The 27,015-nt window shown below is 50.7% G+C and overlaps 1 protein-coding gene across 1 annotated transcript; it reads right to left on the reverse strand.

Annotated features, from left to right (window-relative positions):
- Positions 1-410: 410 nt before the first annotated feature.
- Positions 411-22,926, reverse strand: RBP1 (retinol binding protein 1). The gene is given in 5 exon segments (XM_084752243.1): positions 411-657; positions 3,428-3,529; positions 22,062-22,240; positions 22,642-22,763; positions 22,765-22,926. Coding segments are annotated over 5 exon segments (597 nt in total). The 5' UTR covers positions 22,905-22,926; the 3' UTR covers positions 411-603.
- Positions 22,927-27,015: the final 4,089 nt, after the last annotated feature.

Consider the following 27,015-nt stretch of genomic DNA (forward strand, 5'->3'; position numbering starts at 1 on the left):
GTCACCTCATTCCAGCTTCGGATGAAAACCCCGTCCATTCCCATCTCCTTCATAGCTAACACTGGAGCATCTCCTGGGTGTACCATGCATGTGTGAAGCCAGATTCTGCTGTGCAGCCCTCTTTCGGCTCTCAGTGCCTCTTGCTTCTGTGGCATCACTACACTGTGGCTTGGACTGGACAAGTGATGTGGAAAGTACTTAACACTCACACGATGGGTACCAAACCATGCACACTGCAGAGATAAGCTGTGTTTCTGGGGGGAAAGAAAGATGCATAGCTATATCTTCAGGATGAAATCTTTGCAGAGTTTCTCCCCTTACCCAAGGGAGGCATCGGGAAAAACAGGCCTCGGAGGCCCTGGAGAAAAAACAAGAGCAGGTGAATGTGGAATTTCTCCAAAACACAGGTCTTAAACAGAGATCACCTTTATTGGGGGTAGCTTCATTTTGAGAAAAGGAAAAGAGACAAGGCAGAGAGAGAGAGACTCTGCCAGCAGATACCTGGGCCGCCATGTGTTTCAGCTCTACGCCAGGCAGAGGGAGCTCCTGATCACAAGCCCATCCCGCTTGTTCCTTAAGACCAAGGTTATCTACTCGGGCTGCTCAGTGCACTTTCTTGAACACTTGCTTGCAGATTACACCCTCTGCTCTCATCTCCTGGAATGACAAAGACACTGGTTATTAGCTAAAGCAGTGCTACACGTGAGGCCCAGAGCATCTCTGGACAGGGACTTGGAACACAGTCAATGGCTAAAGTTGTTCCCTATGAGCTCCACTAGTTCCTTTGAAAGTTGATGGAATGGGGTCCACAGAGATCAGGTTCTCTGATTCCTATAGACAGAGCTGGGTGGGAGAGGGGGGTGACTCTAAGTTGACCAGTAGGAGGCAGCGCTGGCTTCCCTCTCCTTACTCCCTTAAAAAGCCAAAGAGCTATAGGAGCCTTTAGACCTGGGATGGTCTGTGCCAAGGCTAGAAAGACTTAGGCTCTGAGGCATGGTTCACTAGGTTGCTTCAGAGTGGTACAGGATTCAAGCCTGGGCTATCCACTGGAATTACCAGAGCTTGGAAATAATAACTGAGTTGCCAGTATCTTAGTGGGTGGAGCCTGCCTTCTAGGTAGTTCTTTTTTTTTTCCTTTTTAAAACTTTATTTTTATTAACTTATTTTACTAATTTATTAACATTACATATTTATTGTCTCCCCAACTCCCATCACTCTCTCTTTCCCCTCCCCCTTCACCTAATCCTCAGAAAGGAGGAGCCCTCCTCCCCTATGATCTGACCCCAGCCTACCAAGTCTCATCAGGACTGCCTGCATCCTTTTCCTCTGTGGCCTGACAAGGTGGCCGTGCCAGGAGGAAATGATCAAGGAGCAGGCAACAGAGTTCCTGTCAGAAACAGCCCCTCCTCCGCCATATTAGGGGACCCACACAGAGACTGAGCTGCCTGTAGACTACATCTGTGCAGAGGCTCTAGGTCCTTTCCATGCATGATCCTCGATTGGTGCACCAGTCTCTGTGGGCCCCTCTGAGCCCAGATTTTTTGGCTCTGTTGGTCTCCTTATGAAGCTCCTGTCCCCTCCGGGTCCTTCTATCGTCCAAATCTTCCATCAGACTCCCTGTGCTCTGCCCAAAGTTCGGCTGTGAGTGTCAGCATCTGCATCAGCCCCCTGCTGGGTGGAGTCTTTTAGAGGACATTTGTGGTAGGTCCCCATGCTGTTCCCTCCCCTGCTGGGTGGAGTCTGTCAGAGGACATTTGTGGTAGGTCCCCATGCTGTTCCCTCCTGTGCTGGGTGGAGTCTGTCAGAGGACATTTGTGGTAGGTCCCCATGCTGTTCCCTCCCCTGCTGGGTGGAGTCTGTCAGAGGACATTTGTGGTAGGTCCCCATCCTGTTCCCTCTCTTCAGTACCTTCCGGTGTCTATTCTATTTGCCCTTCTGAACGAGAATTAAGCCTCCTCCCTAAGGTCCTCCTTGTAATTTGGCTTCTTTAGGTCTGAGGAATGTAGTGTGCTTATCTTGTATTATAAGGCTAATATCTACTTATAAGTGAGTACATACCATGCGTGTCTTTCTGGGTCTGGGTTACCTCACTCAGGATGATTTTTCCTAGTTGAAGCTTTATTTGTGATAGCCAGAATCTGGGAACAACCTGGATGCCCCTCAACTGAGGAATGGATAAAGAAACTGTGGTACATTTTGCACAGTGGAATACTGCTCAGCTATTAAAACCAAGGAAAGCATGGAATTTGCAGGCTAATGGAGGGAACCAGAAAAGATCATCCTGAGCGAGGTGACCCAAGCAGTTCTGTGAACAACCGAGACAGTCCAATATCTGCCCACGGGGGCAGCTTCAGCGGACTCTCGCCGGCTGACAACGGCAATCAAAGTCTGCGTCTTCCTAGTTGTTGGGAAGCGGGGCTGGGAAACTGAACAGTTGTGTGACATTTACTAGAGTTTAAGTGCTGACTGAAGACTCCTGAAACCCTCTGAGAATCAAAGTGAAACCTCAGAGAACCCTCTGCACCCTGATTTGCGGCCTGTGGCATAGAGCCGCAGGGCTGCCGAGTGAGGGGACACTGAGATCATATCTGCCCCTTTTGCAGCGAAGCAAACAGAGACCCAGCGTAGATCCTGAGTAGAGGGTGGACCCCACAGAACAGGCTCCATGCAGCTGGCCTCGTCTCCTTGCAGCTCACACCCTCACAGCTGCAGAGCCCAGAGCAAGATGGCATTATGAGGTGAGGATGAGGACAGCTGGGGACCTCCCCAAGGCACCCAGCGAGTGGCCCAGGATTAAGCTCAGGGTCATCTGGACCAGGCTCATTCTGCAGAAGGGTGGTTGGGGAGTTCCATGGTGGAGGAGTGATGGGGACTTCCCCCTCAGAGGATACTGGCCATGTTAGCTCGCAGGCACCCAGGGCTTTGTGCTTGCTTTTCCCAGGCAGAAGATGAGTAGAAGTGGCTTCCGCCTGAGACTGATGGTGGAGAATGGTCCTTTCCTGGCCCCTGGCCTAAGCTGAGATCACATTCTCCCGCTGAATTCTGCTTTGCTCTCGTCCGGTTTTGCACAGGGCACATATATGTTATCTGGAAGCAGAGGTTGGCTTTGTGCTTTGTGGAAGTGCAAAGGGACGTGCAAGTGAGCCTCTCAGAGTTCCACCTTTTCACCACCAAAATAGGAAGTTGATTCTCATTTCCAGAGAACAGAAGGCATTTCCAGCGGCCAGTACCACCAAATGCCTCTCCACTTGCTCCCCACGGCTGGACCTTCTTGAGTCAGCCTTAGACCTTGAAAACACAATGTATGGCTTTCTGAGTCACTGAGAGCCCACGGTCTAGCTATGGTGCCCTTTCCCAGTGTCCATTCACCCCTCCATGGAGTGAGGGCCTCTGGGGACACAGCCTGGGTGCCGCCCACGGAACCTACCAGGTGCAGCTCATCGCCCTCGATCCACTGGGTCCAGCCACGCCCCTCCTTCTCGCCCTTCTGCACACACTGGAGCTTGTCACCATCCCAGCTCACCGTGGTCTGCCAAAACAGGAAACACAGTAGTCAGATCTGGCAAAGCAGCTTCCCCGCCTCTCCAGGACTGAAGGAGAGGGAGGCCCCTGACCTCAATAATTTAAGATGCGCTTATGGCAATTTTAGTGTAGAAAATTCGTAGCCTGCCCACACATGTTTTTATTAAAATGTGCGGATCAGTTTTAAAATTCATGAAAACTTTCGTAAATTCCATTTAAAAGGGCAATTAGGAAGGAAAAATTTTTACTATGGTAGTGCCGAGAGAGGGGATTGGGAAGGTTGGGGCTGAGCACTGGTTAGGGGTACACCAGCGGGGCCTGGCCCTGACCTTGACCGTGAGAAAACCCCTGCCTATACCCTGAAAGTTCAGTCATTCAACATCTTGCAATACCTGCAAAGCCCCACCCATGCCCACAAAGAGCCTTCACCTCACAGGGAGAATGACCTCAGATATCCGCAACTAGCTGCAGGGGTTAGCCCCCAGCCTCCTGTCTCTCTAAGCCAAGTCTCAGTCTCCATGGTTGCAGCCTGCTGCATGGACTCGGATCTTCTGTATGTGGGCCAGGTTAAAAGACTTGCTCTGTTTATCTGGGTTGTCAGGCCATAAGTCAGTGGGGCTCCGAAGTCCCCTTTTCCACTGTGCTACGTGGCTTCCTTTTAAAGGCCTTATGGTCATTGGCATTTCAAACCCGATGTCTTAGGAGGCTAGCAGTGAGTTAAGGAGGGGGAGGCCAGGAAGGCAGAGATACTGGGATGGGCTCCAAAGAGGAGAGGGTGGCCTGGAGGAGAAAGGTTCTTGAGGTAAAGGCAGAGGTGAGATAGTGTAATGTGCAAGTACTAAGAACTTGAACTGTGTGCCGAGTCCTCCCATCCTGCCAGAGACCAGCCTTCAGGCTGCCCTTGATCTGAAACACCACCACGTCCCATGCTTGCGCCTTCACATCTTCACAGGGCATGGAGTCCCCTTCCAGAAGCTGAGATGAGAACACAGGCGATCCCTGAGGTGTTTCTGCTTCCTTGGAGCAGTCAGGACCCACCCAGGAACATGGGAGAAGGAGGACCCACCCAGGAACATGGGAGAAGGAGGACCCACCCAGGAACATGGGAGAGGGAGGACTCCAAAGAACGGGAGCTCAGTCTAGTCTTCCTAGCATGACCAGGGAGGGGCCCAGTGCCTACAGCTAACAGGCCCTTAGCTGGGTGAACAGACACGGCCAGGACATCTTCCACATACTGCACTCACCTTCTTTCAGATATACATCCATACCATAAGGGAAGGTCCTCGCCATGAACCCTGCTTCCTTGTGCAGCGGGAAGGGCTCTCTCTGCTCACCCTTGCTCACTGCATGTCTTCGGGTGAGTCTTTAACATGCACTGAGTCCCCACGGTACCACCTGTCATGAGGGCACTGACTCTCAGGCCCTGGCTTTTGAGAGCTCAGGTTCTGTCGTTCTTGTTTCCTCTGCCACAATCAGTGTCACATCAGGACATCTAAAATCTGGGCAGCGGGGTGGAGTGAGGACCCTCCGCTGGAGACCCAAATCCCCTCTCTCTTTGTTGCACTCTAAGGTGCACCAACCCCCTCTCTGGGCTTGCTGTGCATGACTGCCCTCTGCTGTTGAGATGAGCCTGCAGCGAGAGATGGACGAGGAGCTGGGAGATGGGTCTGACTCAAAAGTAGACTGAATTAGAGGCCCAAATTCATGTAAAAGGCTGGTGCTAATCTTTGCTTAGGATACTGGTACTAGGGAGACAGATATTGGAAGATCCTTGGGAGCCTCACCTAATCTGTGAACTACAGGCTAATGGGGATCAAACAAAAGATGGAGGATGAGGAAGAGAAGAAGAAAGAAGGAAGAAGGAAGGAGAAGGAGGAGGAGGAGAAGAAGAAGAAACATAAAAGTAAATGGCACTCTTGATGAGTGACTCTCAAGGTTGACCTCTGGCTTCAACATACAGGCACACACATATGTACATGCTCCTGCACATGTACACACACACACACACACACACACACACACACACACACACACACACGCTGGCTAGACATTTCAGAAGGCACAGTGCCTGCTGCACAAGCTGATGCCCTAAGTTTGGATCCCCAGAGCCACATGCGATAGCGCACACGTCTGCAATCCCACTGTGACCCTAGCAGCAGATGGGAGGCAGACAGAATTGCCTGAAGCCAGTGGACTGATGAGCCTAGCATAAACAGCAGTGAACAAGCGAGACCACGCCTAAAACAAGGTGGAAGGTGAGAACGGACACCTGAGGTTGTTCTCTGACCTCCGCACGAATGTCACAGCACACGTGCGCCCACGCTCACTGACATGAGCACACACACAGACATAGGACAAGGAGGCAGGTGCAGATGGGTGTGCACCACTCTGCACAGGCACACATCTGGTCTCATTCCTGGAGGGGGTTCACAGTGAGTCGGGGCACAAGAAGACTTGTGGCTCCTCTCCTTGATTTGGAGACTCACCTGGGGCACATGTGTAGCCTCAAGCCTGAGAGAGTCCAGTCTCAGGTCAGAATACAGTGTAGCCCACGTCCAGCGAGACTAACAGGCAAAGGATGTTCTCTTGTCCCAAATGTGGCAAAAAGCCATGCACTGGGTGCCATCCGTGCCAGGCTTGGGATGGGGAGGCAGACCGAGAAATGAGTCCTTGGCTTCAAACAGCTCCTCAACAATACTCGGTTTCCTCAGCAAGCGATCACCCTGTGTTTATGCAGAGACCTACTCTGCAGGTGAAGGGCTCCTGACCCCATCTATAGGCATGGACAGACTGACTGGATCTCTGCTGTGATCTACAGCTTTGCTTTTTCCTGAACAGTTAGGCAGTAGGCAGGTTCACACCCTCTGCTTAGAAGAAATGGAGACAAGACAAGTCTGTGTAATCTTGTTCTTCGGAGAGACCTGCTAAACATTTTGGTATGTTTCTGTCTGGCCGTCTATTAGCATGCCTATATATTTCTGCTTTTAGAAAATTAGGATTGGATCATTTGTGCCTTTATGCCTTCATTTCTTCACTTATTAGAGACAATTTCCACTTCCACAAATAGAATCCATAAGCATTCTTTTCATTGCTAGGTACTAGCCAGAAAACAGCCACATCATTTGCCAGGACCAGAGACCGAATTGAAAATGAGGGTCCCTTATTTAAAAATGCTAATGATTTGAAGATAGCAACAGCAGGCAAGTGTGAAGGCCCTCAGGGCCTACATTGCACTCAGTCACTTGAAGCTGGCCCTGGTGGTGTTTTAGTGAGCTGTTATTCAGCCAGTTACCTATTATTGGACATTTGGGTATTTTGTAATTCTATACTAATATAAATAAGACTTCCTCCTATACACAGTTTTCAGGACATTATTTTCTCAGAGTTTATGTCCCAAGGAGGGACTGTCTCATGGAACTGTGTGCAGGCTTTTAAAGCTTTTGATGACCATGCCAACTTGATCCCCAGACTCAGACCTGTTCACCCTCCATGGCCTGGGTCAGAGAATGGCCGCAAATGGGGTGGACATTCGGGAGGTAGGGGTGGGCTTCCGGCCCCAGGAGGTGGTCACTCTTTCCAGATCCTAGGACATATCAGGGTACAAGCAAAAGTAATACCTCTGCTTATGGGGCTGTCTGGTGGCAGGCAGAAGGTCAGGCACTGTGGTTGATGGAGAGGTCCGGGAGCAAATGCATACCTAATGTATACAAGCCTTTCAGAGAGTCCTACACGTGGGGACAAGGTCCCTCGCTTGTCACCTGTCAGTGTCCAAGCCCTTTCCTGGCCCCAGCCAAGCTCTTCTTGACTCTTGTCAGGGGGTAACTTAGAGTGCAGATCACTCTTGACTGTCCTGAATATGGAGGGACAGTTGAGCTTGGAGAAGTTAGGTGACCTTATCGGAGTCACTCGGCCTAGAGCACGGACCTTGCATAGCTCAAGGGCACCCCTGTTTCCCACAGCAGTCCACCTGGTAGACACCTGCTTAAGTCAGGTGTGTTTGTACTGGTGGTCCCACCGCTTGAGAGACTGAGGTAAGAGGCTCACTGTAAGTGTGAGGTCAGCCTAGCCTACCTGGTGTTTGTCTCAGTGACTCGAAGTCTGGCCTTCTTTAGGAACATGAAAGAGGATGTGGGGAGCGTCAGAGAGGAGGGCAATCACTCAGAATGAAGTGAAAGGGGAAATGGTGGCAGAAGGAGGGGACAAACAGGTAGCCTGCCTTCCTTCCTTCCTTCCTTCCTTCCTTCCTTCCTTCCTTCCTTGCTTTTGAGGTAAAGTCTCCTTATGTAGCTTTGGCTAACCGGGAACTCACTACGTAGACCAGGCTGGCCTCAAACTCAGAGACCCACCTCCCAAGTACTGGAATTAAAGGCATGCCCCACCATGTCCAGTAGTAATTCCTTTTCTATGACACAAAATGTAAATTCTTCTTACAGCCTAATCTATGATCCAAAAACATCTCTGGCCTTCCTTTGAGGTCAGTGGCCAGCCATCTTAGAGGCCGTTTGATCCACCTGCCTAAAGTTACTCAATTAGTCTGCATCTGGGGCGGGTTACCTCAGTCAGGGAGCCGTTCCTGTCACTTTTCAAGTCTCAGAGAGACTGGAGGAGGGGGTGGTGATGATGACACCACCTTGATTGAGAACTCCACCTTAGACACGAAGGCCAGATACATCCGAGGACAAAGCAGGGGACAGTCACACTGCAGCTCAGCCCCTCAGCAGCTCTTATCCCAGAACCACAGGAAGGTACAAAGGGGCTGGAGCCAGGGTGGGTGCTTTTAACCAAAGCCAGACCACATTTTTATTTAAAATGAACAAATCACATGACTTTGCCTGTGTCAGCAGCTTTCTAAACCATGTGCCAAGAGATGAGTGAGGACTGTTTTATACCACCCTGACAAGGGACTGCCATTTCAAAAGCCATTATCCACCATCCAACTACTCATAAATTCTAGCTGGCACTGTGTCCAGGAAGCCTGGGTGACCCTGTCCTGGGGATGTCCTAATGCTCTTTTGTCCCTTTCAGGTGACTAGCACTGGTTGTGACAGACAGTGGCCTGGCATGACCCATAAACGCTGAGACTCCATGTGGCTCTCAGAAAATGTGTGACATTTATTAAAGTTCCTACTTCCTCCCACTCATCTACTCCAAGGACAGGGGTGACTGGTCACTTCTACCCCTCCACACTTGTCCACCCAGCCTTGCCAGGTTCTCTCTTCCTGGACCAGCCTCTGGGTCAGTCTTGTCTCTGTGGGTCCAGAGGCAGGTCGTAAGAGGAGCCTTTGCCTATGAGGAGTCTTGTCTGCAAGCCCCAGAGTCAGACCCAGCTCTGATCCCAACACCCACAGTCTTTAGATTTGTGAATAAAAGTCAAAGGCCTGACAGAGAGTTAGCACTTTTTGCCTACGGTCTGTGAACTGTTAAAAGACAGTGATGTGCCTGTCCTCCTGCAGGTTAATTTTAACACATGCAGGGGGTATTTCTGTTCCTGGGGGTGTGTTAAGACAGTCTTTGCTGCTTGTATTAAATCTGCTGTTTGGTGGGAGGGGTAGAAAAGCCCTAAGCCCAAACACATGAGGCCAGGCCCTCCCTGTCTTGGGAGCTTGCAACAATGTTTCAATAATCTTCAAGCATTAGAGCTGGGGGGGGGGGGGGGAAGAGCCCTAAGCTTCAGTAAGGTTCAGCCTGCTGCCAGTGGGGCTAACCACACTCAGTTCTGTCCCCGCTGAGAAGTGTAATGGATAGGCAGTGGCTTCTCTTTTTGTGGTCCTCTTCTAGGGGAATTACCTAAAATCAGTACATTTAGGAGAGAAAGCCAACTTGCTGTGATCCCAGATGAACACCAAATTAATAAGGCTTTAAACATGTATGATTAATTAGAGACATAAAGACCACTAAGAACAGCCACCATGAATGAATACTGCTGTAACAAGACCTTGGGTGGGCTCAAGAGAATGCAATTTGGCAATGAAGAAGTTCAGTTCTACCACACAGATGTTAACAGCAAATGATAACTCGAGTCTTAGGACAGACAAAAAATATGTTCAGATTAATAGTCTTGGTATATTATTCCCCCCTCACCAGTCGCTTTGGAAAGGGCCTGGAGTCAGTTTAGACCATTAGAGTGCTAGGGCTCTCACGGAGGCCAGGGTTCTGAGGAGGGGGTGAGAAGCTAGGTTGGAAAATGGTAGAGGTCTATGCCACAGCTTCCTGGTTGAAGCGACAGCATCAGGTCATGATCACCACCACCATGGTCACCATTGTAACAAGTGTGGATACTCAGAAAGTAGCAGGCAGGGTACTGAGCAGGTTGTGAAGCATGTCACCTCGACACCTCAGGACCTCCTGGGGCAGCTTTAGGTCTGAGGAGTGAGGGCACCCAGCTGTGGATCTGTCAGAGACTGTGCTCAGCAGTCCCCTGGGAGGATGTGCACCCTGGCTCTGCAGGAAGCAGCATTCAGCAACCATGGTCCAGCCCTCTCACAACCTCCTGCACACTGGATGCTTGAGGGAAGGAGGTCAAGTGAGGGAAAAGAAGACAAGGAGAGAGGAACTTCCTGAAGAACGGTAGATCCTGGGTAGCTGACGTCTGAAAGCAGGAGGTTGTCTCAGCAGTCTGAGGTAGGGAAGCCCAGAGGAGGTGTGGCCACGAGTGACTAGAACTGACGTCAGAAAGACAGAGTTCTGTTAAAAACAAACAAACAAAAAACAAAACAAAACAAAAAACAGGAGGTGCACATCTTTAATTGCCAGTGCTTGGGAGGCAGAAACAGGCAGATCTCTGAGTTCAAGGCCAGCCTGGTCTACAGAGCAAGTTCTGGGACAGCCACGACTCATAGAGAAACCCTGTCTCAAAACAAAGCAAAGCAACAACAACAACTAATTAAAAAAGAGGAGGAAGGGGGCAGGAAGGAAAATCCCAGGTAGAGGGGGCAGCCTAGGAAATGCAGGCAGGCCAGCAGAGAAGGGTCGCATGGAGGAACATGGGTCACAGTTTTAACCCCCTCCTGTCAGACTCTGAGCCCACAGCCTGTCCTCTATTCCCACAGGGCCGCCTTCCACCACGGATCTTCATCTCGCAGGCTGCAAGGGAGTCTGGAACACTCCACTTCTGTAGCCACCATTTCCTCATTGCAAATGGTGGTTATAGCTCTGAGAGATGGGGGGGGGGGGGGAGAGAAAGAGAGAGAGAGAGAGAGAGAGAGAGAGAGAGAGAGAGAGAGAGAGAGAGAGAGACTGACCCACTGCTGGCCTCGCCCAGCCTGGTCTGTAGTATGGAGTGGCACATGCTTTTTTAAACCTTCCATTCTCCTAACCTTATTATATCTTCCCTGGATGGCCAGGTGTCCCTTCATACGTGTGTCTATGCAAGAGTTTATCTCCTGAGGTGACAGTTCACAGGATGGGAGGACAAACAGTGACAGCCCACCCCGATGAGCAGCTACACACCAATTATCACTTAACTTTCACCAAGAAGCAGTTACCCCGCCCCCCACTTTCTAATTACCCCCATTTCACAGACTAGTAGAGGCTCAGAGAGAGGGGAATAATTTCACCCAGAATAGCAGTTCACACAGAAATAAGACCTCAAAGGAGGTTGGACTTCAGAGTTGACAGGTCACTTTTGGACTCTTCAGACAGAGCGGGGCATGGATGAAAAACCGTGTACAGGAAGATAAGGGATAATTGTCTCCCCCGAATTTGGGCTTCTCGGTGAGCCCTGTGGCCTCCATGGTTGGAGAGAATAGATTTCAAAACAGACCTCACTCCCCAGCCACTGACGAGCCCGTCGCATAACACTGCTTCCTGAAGGGACCCTGCATTTTCTATCCCTAAGCGAGTGCTGACCCCTAAAGTAACAGCCACGCTTCTCCTTGCTGGCCACCTGGAGTCACGTTGCTGGGATCCAAATCCACTGGGTACCTATCTGTCCTGCGTTTTAGTTTCTTCATGTGCAACGTGGGGAGAATTAGGGCACTTTCTTTATAGAATTGTAATGATTAAAATTAAAACACACACACACACACACACACACACACACACACACACACACACACACACGGAATGCTTACAAGAAGGCTTGGCAGAGGGGAAATACCTGGCAGACACAATCTATCATCAAATTGGATTATTAAAAGTATGATATAATCAATGGCAACCTTATACTGTTCTGTGGTTTCACTTAATGCTCCTCTCACTAATACACTGGAGCCCATTGCATCAGGCCTTGAGATACAGAAGGAGGTCTTTGCTGTCTAGAATCTCACATACATTAGCAAGAGATATAGTACCCACAGAGACGGTGCTTGGGACAAAAAGAAGGATGGTGGCACGATGGGAAATCCAGACAAGACCAACAGAGCAGGTAAGCCTGGGCTGGCTCTCTGCCAATGGGTAAGTATGGCTTCCAAAAAAGAGGCAAAAAGAGATCGTCCCAGAGAAGTGGGCAGGGCAGGCAAAAGAAGATAAACACCCAGGATGGGGCCAGGAGTGTAAGGTGTGTGGCAGGAAGCAGGGCTCGGGAGGCAGGAGGCTATATCCTAAGGTCGTAGGGCTGTCTGCACTGGGGGTGTCAAGCTGGGGAGCAGCGTGGTGGTCGGGTTCCCCTGGAAGATGTGAAGGAGGGGCTGCAATGCTGAGGGTGGGAGAAGGGAGGTGACTGAAAATACTCAGTGGTCCACAGAAGCACTGCACTTGGCACAGGGCCAGCGCAAGAGATGTACATTGTTACCACTGTTGTTATTACAGGCAGGATATCCAGAGCAAGCCGACGGAAAGGGGGAAGATGGAGATTACAAAGCAGAGTCCTTGGCACTGGTCCGTCAATGAATTGCCCTTAAACACTTTTATCTTCACAGCAACCCGTTTACACGGCTGCGTAGTGGTCTCTGGGACAAACATGCCAGTCTTTCTAGCCACCCATGATGATTTGGTATTTAGGAAGCCAGGAGGAGGCAGCTTGTTCTCTGAGCTACACAAATTCAAAAGTCACAAATATCTAAAGTTGGAGTCCAAGGCCACGGTTAGGAAGTGGTGTGGCCCTGGCAGAGCTCTCCCGCCCGGAGGGTAAAGAGGGAAGGCAGAGCCCGCTGGAGCGCTCAACAGACATGCGGTTGCAGTAGCTCTCAGGGCTGTGTCTATGGGGGCAGTGAGGGACTTTTTTTAAATCAGGAAACTGCACACAGACACCTTTGTGCAAACCTAAGGAGGGAAAAAAAAAAAGCTTTCCTGGAATATAACCCTGGGTAAGCCTGTGTGTGGGCCAAGCCAGAGAGTAGGGAGATTTTTCTGACTCACAGCCCATTGCCAGACAGATTTTTTTTCCTTTGGCTGGATGCAAGGCCAGCTTCACTGTGAAGGAGGGGAAGATGGCGGGGAAGATGGCTGGGGAGCCTGTGTTTCCTGCCATCCCTGTCTGTATACATCCATCTGGTTTACACTTCTTGCCTGCACAACCTCTACCTTGTTCCTGTACTCCGCATCAAAAAGGAGGCAGGCTGGTGGGGAAGGCGGGAGGAAAGATGCTGTACTGTCCTTGTATTATTCAAGGTGCCAACCTGCGGTATCTGCATATCAGAGGGAACCCCAAGCGGAAGTCAGAACTGCTAATGATATAAACGTACTTTAATGAAGGGTTGTAGACAGCAGGGCAGGTTCCCGGGTGAGTCAGTGCCCCCCCCCCTTGTGTGTGTGTGTGTGTGTGTGTGTGTGTGTGTATGTGTGTGTGTGTGTGTATGTGTGTGTGTGCACACGCACACACGTGTGCTCTAATACAGTTTAACTTACACAAAGACTGGGTGTGTGTCGGGGTTCTAGACAAACAAGTGGCTGATGCTACCAAAAAGGATTCCCAGAGAGGGGACTTAATCCTTGTTTTCAGGAGTGTTTTCAATCAACTCCAAGTCAAAAAACATCACTAAATACTGGAGACCACAGGGAAATGACTAAAGCTAACCCCGAGGGCTTGAGTTCTAGAGGACAAACGGTCACAGGAGTAACTGTTAAAGGCACCAAACTCCCAGGGTCCCCCTGGGCCCTCACAATGGGGATGCCAGTAGGAGATCTTCACAGGGAGTGTTGACTTGATGCTGAAGACTTCCCAGAGGGCTTACTGTCCCCTTGGCAGACCACAAGATGGTCTCCTGAGCTGGGCTTGGAGGAGGTGAGAAATCCCCACCCTAACTACAAAGGACAGGCTCAGGCACACCTGCTGTGACTTCTCTTCCACCCACTCCCATTAGTCAGAGACAAAACAGCCCAATCTGGATAGACCTTCAAAGCTTAGCCAGAGAAAGGGGCTGTGCGGCAGGGCATGGTGACAGCCTGTCACCATATAACACAGCCAGCTCTCCTGAAGCATCAGGCAGTGTTTGTTTAGAGCTCTGACATGCCCTGCTTATTCAGGTGTGGAGCTTGGGTCCCCTCCTGAAGAAGAGGGCTGAGCCCTTCTCACCACCAACAGAATTCAGAAGAGTTGCCAGGAGACGTGACAGTTTGGATAGGTGATCCCCGAGCCCCCGTGGATTCCAGGTTTAGCCCTTACCCTGTGGCCCTACTGGGAGGTGGTGCGACTTTAAGAGTTGCCGCCATTTTTGGAAACATTTTGGTGATGGGAGGATATACTCCCTAAGGGGCTACTGGGACACTGTTCTGCTTCCGGCCACTAGGTGAATAGGCACTCCCTGGAAGGAGCTTCCTCCCAAGTCCTCCCACCTCGACGCTGGCCCAGAAGGAACAGCACCACCTAGTCATCCCTCAAAGCTTGCAAGGCTGCAAGCCAAAATAAACCCTTCCTCTTTTTAAGTTAAGTCAGCTCAGGCGTTGCGTTACAGCAATGGAAAGCCGACTGACACGGTGCCTCCAGAGCTCCTAAGGAAAGGTCACACACATCACACATCTGCTTTCCTCTCTCAAGACTCCCACTCGTGAAACTCAGCTGCCACGGAGAGTAAGTGTACGTGAACCATCTGGAGAGAGAATCCTTGAGATCCCAGCTGACAGGCATTCAGCGGGGACACGTCACCCTTCTGAACTTTGCTCATATTTGTAAATGAAGTAAATGACTGGCTTTAAGGCACTAGTTTTCAAGGTAGCTTACCAGTCTGCAATATATATATATATATATATATATATATATATATATATATATATATATATATATATATATACATCTCACCATATTTAATTCCCACAGTGCCTTAGGTGGGTATGGTCTCCAGTTCCTCTTTGCACATGAGGACATGAGGACTCATTTCTTCAGCTGGAAGGTGAAGCAGGATTCAATTTACAGCCTAAACTAAACGCTCTGTCATTCCCCATCTACTCCGCGCATCCTTCGTCTGTTCATCTCCACATCCAGCCACGTCCCTGGATCACTGTGACCCTTAACTGTCATGGATTGTGTCCACAGGCAGTCCCTGACCCTGTTTCCCGAGGGGACAGGGCTGTACCTGTCATCGCTCGTCCAGCCCCAGGGAGTGAGCAGCTTTAACACAGAAGCAACAGAAGTTCTTGCTCTGCACTATGGTGAGAATATGCCATAGGAACCTGGGCCCGGCCAGCTGTTCCCCACAGTATCAATGGCATCCAGGGTGGAAGGGGAGGGGGAGAGGAGGCTCGGAGCCATCAGAACCAGCAGTATCTGGGGACTTGTTAGAAAGACAAACACTCGGGCCCCACCCCAGAGATCTGATTGAGAAACTCGTGGCAAGACAGGCTCAAGCGTGTGAAAACTACTGCTGGGTGGTTAGCTCAGGAGCTCAAGAGTCTGAGTGGGTTAGGATGTGTCCAGGCACAAAGAGACAGGAAACCATCTCACAGGGCTTAAGGAGAAAGGAAGACGATCTGTTAGGTTAACTATATAGAAAATTATATTAGTGTTGAGAACTCCCATACCATTCCAACCTTTCTCTCTCCCTCCCCTTCCTTCTTTCCCTTGCTCTGCTTTTGTTCCCAACCTTATCTTGTTTTCCCCTTCATTTGGAGTTCTCCAAGTAGCGGCAGAAAGTGGCAAGATGGGTGCCAGCCCTGGCCACAGAGAGCCTCGAGCTTGTGTCACACCAGCTTAGCTCTCTCCCATAGTCCTCAGATTAAATCCTAGGAGAGGATGTGACGGGACCAGTTGGGGTTCCCATGCATCACCCTGGCAACAAGTGCTCATTCTGGGCAGATGAATGTGTGGGCCCATCAGGACCCAGGAAGGGAGTAGGGAATTCCCACACCAGCAGTAAAAAAGAAGTGTCTCTCTGAATGAGAGTAAGGAAGCCATGATGGCCAGGAAAAAAATAAAGCAAACAGTTGTGATTTATTCAACAAACAACCAGACCTCCTCCACGAGTGTGCCTTGATCCTCAGTGGTCCAGGGGTCAGCAGGGGTGCTGGTCTTATTTCGCAGGTGGTGTGACAGGATGGGAAAGGCACTGTGTGTTATCTCTGTGGTCCATGGAATTGACCCCTGGGGAGGCAGGCAGAGCAGTAATCACACTGCCCATTTTGCAAATGTGGAAACAGAAGCAGGGTGTCTAATCAGTTGCTGTCACGCTGCAGCCTGCTGTGCTGACAGTAACATCAGCTCTTCCCTGGCCCCGCTGACCCTGTGGACGCTCCCTGTTCATCTTACAGACCTTGGGGCAGAGATCCTCACAAACATATCAGCCAGAAAGCTTCCTGGGTGAGCCTGAACCGTGGAAGCTCGTTCTCTGAGCCTCTGATTTTCATCTATGACATGGGTAAAAGGATCCTCGCTGAAGAGCCTTTGCTCTGAGGACCAAGGCTGGGAAAGCGGGGAGAGCACTTGGTGCAGGCATACTCATGATTTACTGCCTGCTCTGTTCCCTCACTCCTGCCTCACAAAAAACTCCAAACTTAAAAAGCCAGTATGAGTCCCGAAAGCTACTTTGTACATTTTGTTTGGTTGCTTTAATTCTTCTTTTTATAATCCTCAAAAGCATGCTGCTGACACTGATTTCAAAGGTCGGAGAACTTTAGCTAGGACATGAAAGAGATCCTGTGTTGAGGACTTGGAAAAGACCCAGCTGAATGCCTGGGCCTGATCTGGGCAGGGGCAGCTCTCAGAAGGCTCCCAAACCCAACAGCATCCGAGCCCTGCGGCCCTGAGGCGTTAATTTCACCACTGGCATGATATTTATTAACATAAGAACCCAAAGATCTCTTTAATGGGGTCAAGAACAGGATCAGGAAGCTGGCAAGACTTTAAACCAGAGCGCTAAGAGGAGCCTGATGGATTTCATGTGTTGCCATATCTAATTAGATGCCTGGCAGGATGAACGGGTAAATGGGCATTTTTCAAGGATGTTAAGGAGGGGAGGGAGAGAAACACAGATGGTTAAAAAAAAAAAAAAAGATTAAAAAAGTCTGAAAGTGTGGATAAGAAGAGATGCCTAAAAAGCACCATGAAGTAAAAACACTATGCGCAGAAAAATGGAATCTCCTCATTTCTCTTCCCTTCCCTCCTTCCCTTTTCTTCTCTTCCCTCTCTTCCTTTTTTCCAGCTTTAGGTAGACTGGACACATGTGGCAAGGCTTTCCAGACAGACCCACTGGGAACTGCAGCGCTACTAACCTTTGAGGGTTAGTGTATGAGCTGCGTTGGGGGTGGGGGGCCCTTTCCGTCCCTTTTTTGTTTTCTTCCGCTATTTGATTTTTTTTTTTCTCCTTCCCTTTTATAATAAAAACAAAGAAAGCAGCAGAGGGCCAAGTGCCGGGAGTGGAAGGCAGGCCCTGTGGAGGGGTCATCCCGAGTTCAAAGCTAGATATGAAGGCGGTGCCAGACCCAAGTGAACAAAAGAGGCCTCTTCCAGGGAAACCCCAATCTGGTGTCCACCGTGGGGTGACAAATGGCCCTTCTGCCACCAGGATGCAGGGCCAGGCTCACTGCTGAGGTTCAGTCTCATCCCACAGAACCGACTCAATATGGAGGATGGCTAAAGACAAAGAACTTAATGACTCTAGGGACTGTCTTGACTGGAAGTGGGGGATCTATTTGAGGGAGCCCCACCCTGATAAACCCATGCAGGTTGGTCTCTTGTCTGATACCAGCATAGTGTGGGCAAAGGAGACAGAAGGCAGTGGAGAATTCCCCTTGTGCCTGCTGGGTTTGAACCAGCCTTTCTATACATCTACCAGAACCGAGGCCTGTGTGGCACCGTGGTCGTGAAGGATCTCTACTGGCCAGACTAGTAGGCTAAGTGGTGGCAAGGTGGCAGGGGAGGTAAAACCAAGCCAGTACAGAGAGATGCCACCTTACTCTAAAGGAGGAGCTGCACAGTAAAAAGAGACAAATTGCTACTCGACCCTGGACCTCGGGTACCAAGGTGGGTGAGGATGATGACAAGCTGCTCATATAAAGGGAGCACTGGCCAGTATCCATGAGACCCACACAGTGAGAGAGAACGCAAGCTTGCTGTTTTCAGCTCTTAATGTTTTGTTTTGTGAGAACAGTCAGACGTAGGATTTTATTTCCCCCTCTCCCTGTGAAATCTTAGAATCCTTGGCCCTCGCTGGCAACTGGCTCAAACGCTGTGCAGGCCAAACAAAATACATCTGCAGGCCGGATTCCATCTTCTGGCTGCCGCTCTGAATGCAGATAAGATTCCCACAGAAGAGGAAGAAACAGAGACATTGCGCCAGCAGCCTCCCGGCCCTTTGCAGAGGAATGTTAGCCTGGCCCTGCCTTGCTCAGTAAGGACACCCTGCTGGCTTCTCAGGTCATATTTAGGTCCCTCTCTCAGGTCTTCATCACCTGGTGTCCCTCTGCCACGTTTTGCACCTCAGCTACAAGCTCTTGCAGAGCACCAGGCTCCACCGTGCGTGGTCTGGTTTCCTCATTCTCCTTCCCACCTTGTCCTTCAGGACTCCGCTCAGGGGCTCCCTCCTGGGGTACTCCCCCAACCACAGCTCCCTTAGTCCCAGCCCTCAGTTCTCTATACTGCTACCATGAATGAGTCTGCAATGGCCCACTGTTGTACCTCGCTCCTCTGCTGTCCTGGGCACCCAGGAAGCTTCCCCCAGGCTGAGCTCAGAACCCAGCAAGAAACAGGTCCAAAATGACATTTATTTCCCAGATACTTTTCTTGCCCTTTGCCCTTTCATTCCTTTCCTCTTTGGCTGGCTACAGCTACTTCCTGTTTGTGCTACCAGCCTCAGATCAGACTTCCTTGTGATGAGAACTGTCTCTGACCTCCCAGACCAAAGAGGGGTGCCTCTTAGTCTGGATCACACTACAGTGTGACTGACTGCCTTAGACCACCCCCCCCCCCCCCACTACCTACTGCTAATCTTCCTAAGCCCCACTCCTTTGCTGCACTCCATGAAGGCAGGATCCTCACTGACAGAGAGGAAGTGACAAGAAATGCTTGCAGAGCCCAAGGAGAAGGATGAACAGAGCCCATGACTGAGTAAGCCAAAGTCAAAATGAGACTCTGGTACCCGATTGCAAACACACACCTTGGAGGCTGGGGGTTTCTCAGTACAGTGCAGATGGCAAGCTTGGTGGAAGTGTCCATACTTGGGTGGGGGGAGGCGTCTTCATCTGTGCCCCTTGAGGCTCTCTGAGCTGTCCTGTTTGTTATCCCTTACCTACCCCAATATTGTTCTCCACTGCGGTCTACACCTGCACACTACCCAGAGGACAGTCCCGAAGAAAGGGCTTCTTTGCACTTCAGGGGGCCCAAGGACCACCCCAGCAGGAGCAGAGGGCTAGGTCCATCTCCTGACTATCTTGTGTATTGGGAGGTGGGGAATAAAGATATTTTAAAAAGACACTTGTGTCCCCTTTATGCCTATCAGATCATTGAAACAATGGACCCCAAGAAACTGGGATTCCCTCAGAAATCTCATTCTGGCAGGAAAAAAAAAAAAAAAAAAGCTTAAAGCCTTGGCCAGCCAGAGGCCAAGTGGGAAGAGATAGCTACTTGTTACAGCTCATGAGAGCAAAAACAAAGAGGGTCAGTGGTGAGCAGGGACACACCTTGGCAGGACTGCTCAGACATGCAAATCTCTGGCCCTCTATTTAACCCTTAATCTCACTTTAGAACCCCAAGAAGAAGTTGGGGAGATGGGCCACTGGGTCTCTTTGTCCCTTTTTCCAGTGTGGCCATGTTGACTAAATTTCCTTTCTCTGTTCTTTACTATTCAAATTGTCTTTTTAAGAATTGGCTTATCCAGGACAGGCAGCTGAGCCTGGCTTTGTGAGGTACAGACTGCGACCCCGACACTGACAACAGTCTCACCTCCCAGAGAGTAATGCCAACAAATTGTGCAGCAATAAAGATAGCAGCAGCAGCATCCCCACATGACCCTGCATGAGCTGCCACCAGGTTTCTTCACTTGTTCATGCACCAGGAAAGTCGAAGAAAGGTGTCCATTCCTCCTTTCTTTGTGGTCCAAATCCCTCACCCCCACCCCACGTCCCATTGCTTCCCACTGGTTGCAGAAGGGACCTCCTCCAGAACCCTAGGATCCCCTCCAGCCTGCCCACGACTTGCTTCCTTTGTCTTCATGGAGAACACTGTTTTGGTCTTTGGGTGTCTGCCTCACACAGTAACTGTGTGTTCCTGGATGTCACGGACTGTACTCTGTGTGTGGTGTGTGTGTGCGCGCGCCTGCTCATTCAGATCTTCCCTCTGCCCCACAGGGAACGCCACCCTAAGGTTAACACAGGAAGAAATCCTCTATATAAAGTCAGGGAAGGATCAATGAATTAATGTAAGCTATGACATCACAGGCACACAGCAGATCAGTAACAATAATCGATCCAGTACAAGCCAGCACAGTCAGAATTGCAGTGACCCTAAATAACGACACATCTAATGTGTTATGAGAGCACCCCTAAGAGGGAACTGGATTATGGAGCAGAGTTCCATGTAGTGGCCCTGTTCCCCCTGGAAGCAGTCTTGGGCAATGGAGAGAAAGCAGGCCCTGTCTGAGGGTACCCATTCTGACTGCAAGCATCCGTGCCTGGAGACTACGTCAGCAGCTCTCAGGCTTCCTAATGCTGTGACCCTAACACAGTTCCTCACGTTGTGGTGACTCCCACCCCCCCAACCATAGAATTATTTTTTTGTTGCTACTTCATAACTGTAATTTTGCTACTGTAATGAATAATAATGTAAAAATGCAGGACATCAGATGTGTGACCCCTCCCCCCCCAAAGAGGTTGTGACCCACAGGTTGAGGACTGCTGCTTTTGAGCATGGCATTGTCCTACAATAGTCCCGTTCTCCCTCCCAGGGCCTCTCTCCAAGGACACTGCTGCCCACAGCCCCCAATTCCCAATGGCAGACTCAGATACTGGTCAGGTGGTTTCCCAAAGAACAAAGCAGGTAAGGCTGAGTGGGCCTTCTGGAGCTCCTTCACCCTCTTCCGCTGCAGCCTCCAGAACTTAGCTATACTGTGTGTACACACACACACACACACACACACACACACACACACACACACACACACTATCCACAGAGGAGCCCCGGGAGAGCGTAGGGTGGGGTGTGGCCTTCAACCTAACAAGACTCAAATACCAGCTCTTGCAATTTTCTTCCTCCCAGTTACCAGCTTATATGGAGTTCCCAGTGGCCCCTTCACTGAGCTGTGGTGGGACATCACAGAGTGCACAGTATACAGCAGGCCACCCTAAATGTCCTTGGCAAATGGGGGAAGGGTAGCAAGCTTCCTCTTCTGCAAAGCAAGGCAGCTGCTGGGAACAGGCATAAGCCAGGTCTGGATCCAGCTATGCAAGAGACACTGGGAGTATCCTGGCCTCCCAGAAAGCCCAAAATGCGGATGGAGACCTGAGGGTGACCTTCCGGAGGCTGCTGGGCAATTGCTAATTGGGGTCTGTGGGTCACTAGTTTCCCACTCTTGGGACAGGAGGGGCTGGGGTCTACCCTGCCCTTACTGCCTCTTCCTCTGACCCTGGAAGCTGGGTGCAGTTCTGTAGGTTTAGGAATTGGGTAAAAGGTTAAAAGGAAGCTGAGGGCTCAGTGGGTATCAGTGTGGTTCTGGGCCAAATCCCAGCTTTGCACCAAGAACTGCAGGTCAGGGGGCTTCCAGCGGGGGGGTGGGGGTGGGGTGGGAGGTGGGGGGTGGGGGTGAGTGGGGGATGGTGGTGCCCCTGTTCCCTACAGAGAACTCACACCAGATCATCACTTGGGAAAAACTATACTTCACAGGGCTCCCTGTTTCTCCTCCTTTCTTCCTGTTCTCCACCAAAGAGTTTAGGGTTTTGTTTGGAATTCCCTCCCCTCCCCACTACTCTACCTGATTCATTATGTTGATTTTTATCTGTAAAATGAATGAGCTCCTATCTCCTCACAGTTAGGGTGAGCTTTGCTGAGGCCATGTGTGTCTGAGCACCTGGCACAGAACCTGGACCGTGGGTGCTGGAGACTCAGAAAACTGGCGTTTTCACAGCTGACCAAACAACCGATTTTGTTCAGCCACCAACACCAGATCTCTGGTTCCTCCAGATGAGTTAGCCCAGCTCTAGGACAGAGCCCCAGGGCAGGAGACACAAAGGGATCTCACCATGCACTTGCGGTCGTCTATGCCGGTCAGATCCTCCTCAAACTCTTTCCCAACCTGGAAGTCCATGATATAGTTCCGAAAAGTGCTCAGCGTGCGGATGATCATGTGGTCGCCTTCCTGCACGATCTCTTTGTCCGGCTTCAGCAAGTTGGCGATTTTGCGCAAGGCCACGTTGACATCTAAACGGGAGGCAGAGCCAGAGCCAGAGAGTTGTCAAGAAAAATCAGACTAGGGGGTAGCAGGGTTCGCAACTGAAAAACAAGGTTGGGACTCCTAGCTCACTTTGCGAGGCCTCTGAGAGCCGTCTGTGCCTTTCCTTTCCTTTTTTATTCTTTTGAAAACAAAGTTTTGTGTTTTGTTTTTATTTGCTTTTTACCCTCTAGACCTTTAAAAACAAACTAGCAAAGCTAGCCCTACTCTACTAATTGAATTATCTGCCTCTGGAGTTAGCTATGGACTCTTGCTACCAATTAACCCTAACAGCTCGGGCCCTCTAGTTTTCTGCCAGCATCGTGCTCTGAGCACGGGGTGGCAGGGTCTGCGGGGAAGCCCGGAGATGCGCACCACTGGCCACGCTTACCGAGCGCTCGCAGGTACTCCTCGAAATTCTCGTTGCTCAGCATTTTCCAGTACCCGTTGAAGTCCACAGGCATTTTGGAGACAGATTGGGGATGGTCCGACACGGAGAAAGCAGGAGCGGCTGTGGGCTCGGCCTGGACAGAGGCTGCCAAAGCACTCCGGGTGATGGGCGGCCAGGAAATGGGCGCCCTCGGGGGACACCGACCTCCGCGGGGCGGCGACAGCTGGATTCCAAGAGTGCACAAAGCCCGCAGGAGGCTCCATTGTAGCCGCCCCTCCTCCGTGTGTGAGAGGGCGGGACAGGGGCGGGGACTGGGGCGGGGGCGAGGATGGTGCGGGGCCAGGTTAGTCCCGGATGCTGGCCACCTTCAATTCAGCAGACCTTCCATTTGTTCTTTTCACTTGCCCAGCCTAGAAAGAGGAGACGTGAAAAGGGGGAAGGGTTGCTATTGGCCTTGATTCTGTGCACCCACCGCCCTTCCCTTGGGAGTCCTTCAAACGCCTGGAATCCTCACCCACAGGCCTTTTGAGTGTTGAAAACACTCCTTCGGGATTACCAGTGACATTAAGGAAGGGACCACTTAGAGGCCTTTATCTAAAGCTCCGTGCCAGTGGCCTGGCCAGTTTAGAAAAGCTGTTTAACTCCGGAGATGAGCAGAGCAACTGCGCACAGATTTCCCAGGAAATAAAGTATAAAAGGTGCATTGGACAAGAAATCGCTCTAGGTGAAGGCAAGCACGGTGGCCACAGACCCAAGGCTTCTTGCAGGTGGTCTGTCATTCTTCTTCGGGACACTGTGTTTTCTTCTCCTTCCAGGGAAGGACAGTACAGCCCTCTCCTCGATTCTGCACTTTTCTTTTTTTTCAGTTACTATATTCTGGGGCCCGTCTCCAAACCTGTGCACAGAATGAATTCCCATTGCCTTCGTAGGCTTCAGTTACTTATCCAACTCAGCTCCTGCTTGCCTGGATCAGGGTGGGGATGGGGGTGGGAGTAGGGGCGGGAGCGTGGGCGGGCTGGGCGTGTTCTGTGGCTTCTGATCCTTGCTGCCATTGGCAACAGTAGCAGTGAAGACCTTTATCACATCTCACCTGCCACCTGTGTGCTACAAGGAGATGACATACAGTGGCTGACTTTTGACTTACTAGAGACCCAGGAGCCTGTGGAATGAGGTGTGGTAATGCTTTCTTCTTGATGCCGAACCCATGCCTCCCCCAGTCCTCAGTGTGTGGTTGGCTAAATGATGAAAGGGCGGGGGGGGGGGGGGGGGGGAAGTGTCCTCTGGGAGAAAGGTTGGGATTTTAGCCTGTCTCATTCCCAAGGATTCTCACTGTTGATGTGTGTTGTGGCAAGCTGTCCTGTATGCTGTAGGATTTTCAGTAGCACTCCTGGTCGCCTGACTTCCCTGAACTTCCACATAGATGCCTCCAGGTGTTGTCAAATTCTGGGCTTGGGAGAATCATCCCGATTGAGTGTCACAGCCATATCCTCATCATATCCTTGGTCTCCGTCCCTGATCCACTCTGGATTGCTCAGGTTGTGGGCTGTAATCTAGATCCTGGCCCTGTGCCCCCTCTCCAGTTAGTGCAGAGCTCGGCTACGTTGAATAGCCAAGGCAGCCCATCCCAGCCCTGCCTAACCCAGAAGGTATAACAAGTCACTTCTGTGACCAGCCACAGGGCTAGGTCCTGCCTGGGCCTGAATCACTTCATCTAAGGCACTGTGTGAGGGGCAGTCACGGCACACAGCTTCTTTGTCATCCTCGCTCACTGGAACAGAGGACTGGCCAGGGGTTTGAATGATGAACTAATGGTTTCTCAGGCACCTACAACAAGTCTAAAGCCCTTCCCCTGACCCCTCACCGTCCAGGTGCCATGTTCACCCTCCCCAGCCACTTTCCTTTGTATTGAGTCTCCTGAGATGCTTTATACCAAAGCCCAGTGCAGCGCTCGGCACATAGTAGGGCCAGTGAGTCTTGGTCTATTGTGCTCAGAGGGGCCTGTTTCTCTGCTCTGTCCCGCCCCAGGCTTCCACTCCTCATCAGGGAGGACAGAGATCTGACCACTCCTTCTCTCCCTGGCCACTTTGGTCATCTCCTGTTCTGTTGACCTTTAGTCTGAGCTAGTTTGCTGAGCGTGTAGCATTTGGTCAGTTAGTTTACTCTCTGTCTATCTTACTGTCCAGTGCCCTAAATAGGTCTAAAAGCTCCTGCATTTCTAGATCTCCCAGGAGGCTCCCCTCGAGGAGTCAGGGCAGTGGTTCTCAACTTGTGGGGGTGTAATCCCTTTAGGGTGTCAACCATCTCACAGGGTCACTTAAGACCACTGGAAAACTGATATTTACATTACAACTCATAACAGCAGCAAAATTATAATTACGAAGTAGCAACAAAAATAATTTAATGGTAGGGGGAGGGGTCACCACAACATGAGGAACTGGGTCACAGCATTAGGAAGGCTGAGAAGCACTGGGTGAGGGTGTCTGTTGTTGTGATAAAACAAAGGCAACTTTAGAAAAAAGGGTTTATTATTGGCTTAGGATCATGGTGGGGAACGTGGAGGCAGGCAGGAATGGTCTTGCGGAAGTAGTCGAGAGCTCATATCTGATTCATAAGCCTGAACAAAGTGTGCTGGGGATGAAGGGAGGATTTTGAAACCCAAAAGCCTGCCTTCTACATACCCAACCCATGCATCCTCCAACAAGAGAAGACAACACAACACTTCCTGAACAGTTCTATCAACTGGGGAACCAAGAGTGTAAACATATGAGCCTGGGGAGGAGGAGTCATAGATGCTGACCTTCTTGTAGCTGCGTCAGGTTGTACTGTGTGGGTTTTAAGGCAGACCTCCTGTGTAGATGTAGCCCATGTCACATTGTCTGACTGAGTGATCTTGGGTAAGTTACTTGGCTTCTTTGTACCTTAGTCTCCACATTTGTAAAATGGGCACACTGACTACTTACCCCTCAGAGTGGTGGGGCCCGAAGAACAAAGATATATAAAGGACATGTCACAGAGGGCAGTCCCACACCCTCTGTGCTTGAGCCAGACGAAGTGCAGGCGTGAGGGAAGAGGCAAGGGGGAGAGGCACTGCTGCCCTCTGCCCCACTCTGGGGCCATAACACCTATTTGGTAAACTGAAGTGCAAAGTGCTCTATGGAAGTTGTGGGTACCAGACTGGTTCTCCCTCTGCTGATGGCTGCCTCTGCCAGCTGGGTTCTGTAGAGCCTTCTGTGAGATGTAGGCTCACCTGTATGTACGTGTAAATAGAAGAGCAACTACGGAGGAGAGAACGTCACAGATGTGTGTGTGGGGGTGTCTCTGGGTGTTATCGATCAAGGAGGGCTCCTTAAACGAGGTGGTTCTTGTGGGAGCTTCAGGGCAGACAGAATCAAAGAAGTGACAAGTGGGTCCAGGGGAGGGTCAGCATGCAGCGGGAAGAAAGGGGCAGGCTTGGTCATGGCAGGGAGCAATACACCAGGATACCTCTAACTGGGCTTTCTTCACTCTCTAATTCTAAGAATAAGGGTGGAGATTCACAGCTAGTTCTTGGAGGCCCCAAAACTGCCAAGGTCAAGAGTGGCCAAGCCAATGCCGGTGTGGGTACAGTGGGAGGAGGAGCAAGGAACACTCTTGGGAAGAGGAGGGGTTTAGAGGAACTCCAGGCCCTCCCTCTGAGAACCAGGAAGAAGCATGCTTTTACATGCTTCAGCTTTTCTCTATGGGATAACATATCAGAGGCAAAGGGAGCATCTTTCTCACATGACTGCCTTGTGAAGTGGACAGTCCTCTGGCCCTGCTAGGGCAAACAGATGGCTTAGGGTCTTCTCTGGCTGTTGGAACCAGAGTTCTATCAGAACAATGGGACAGACAGAGGCTCTGTCCCTCCTCAGAAAATGCCCGTCAAGATGCTAGGCAGGGTACCAACATCACCCCATCCTCTCTGCCAGATCTCCCACCCCAGGACCCTCACTTCATATAGGGGAGCAATGTCTTGGCCCTCTGACCTGTGTGCTCACAGTATCTCTCTGCTTCTCTCCCTAAGGGCTCAGCCTGCTTTGGAGCCTTGGAGCACGGTCAAACATGTCTCTGCACTCACACTCTGGAGAGTGACCCCACTCCAGGGTCCCTGCTTTCCCTGTCCTATCTTCAAAATTAATGTCTGAATGGAAGAAGGGGGTGGGCATAGAAACTGCTTTTCTGAGGCCATTGTGTTAGGCAGACACTGCTTATCAAGAGGGCCTAAGGGCTGAGGGCAGGGATGGCTGAGTGCATCTATATTCAGACGTGAGTGAGATGGCTCAGCAGGTCACTTGATGTACATGCTTGATACAACATGAGTTCTGTCCTGGGATCTGACCTGGAAGGAAAAAAAAT

The sequence above is a fragment of the Acomys minous genome, assembly GCF_964271855.1.
Source record: "Acomys minous genome assembly, chromosome: 13".
Taxonomy (NCBI): Eukaryota; Metazoa; Chordata; class Mammalia; order Rodentia; family Muridae; genus Acomys; species Acomys minous.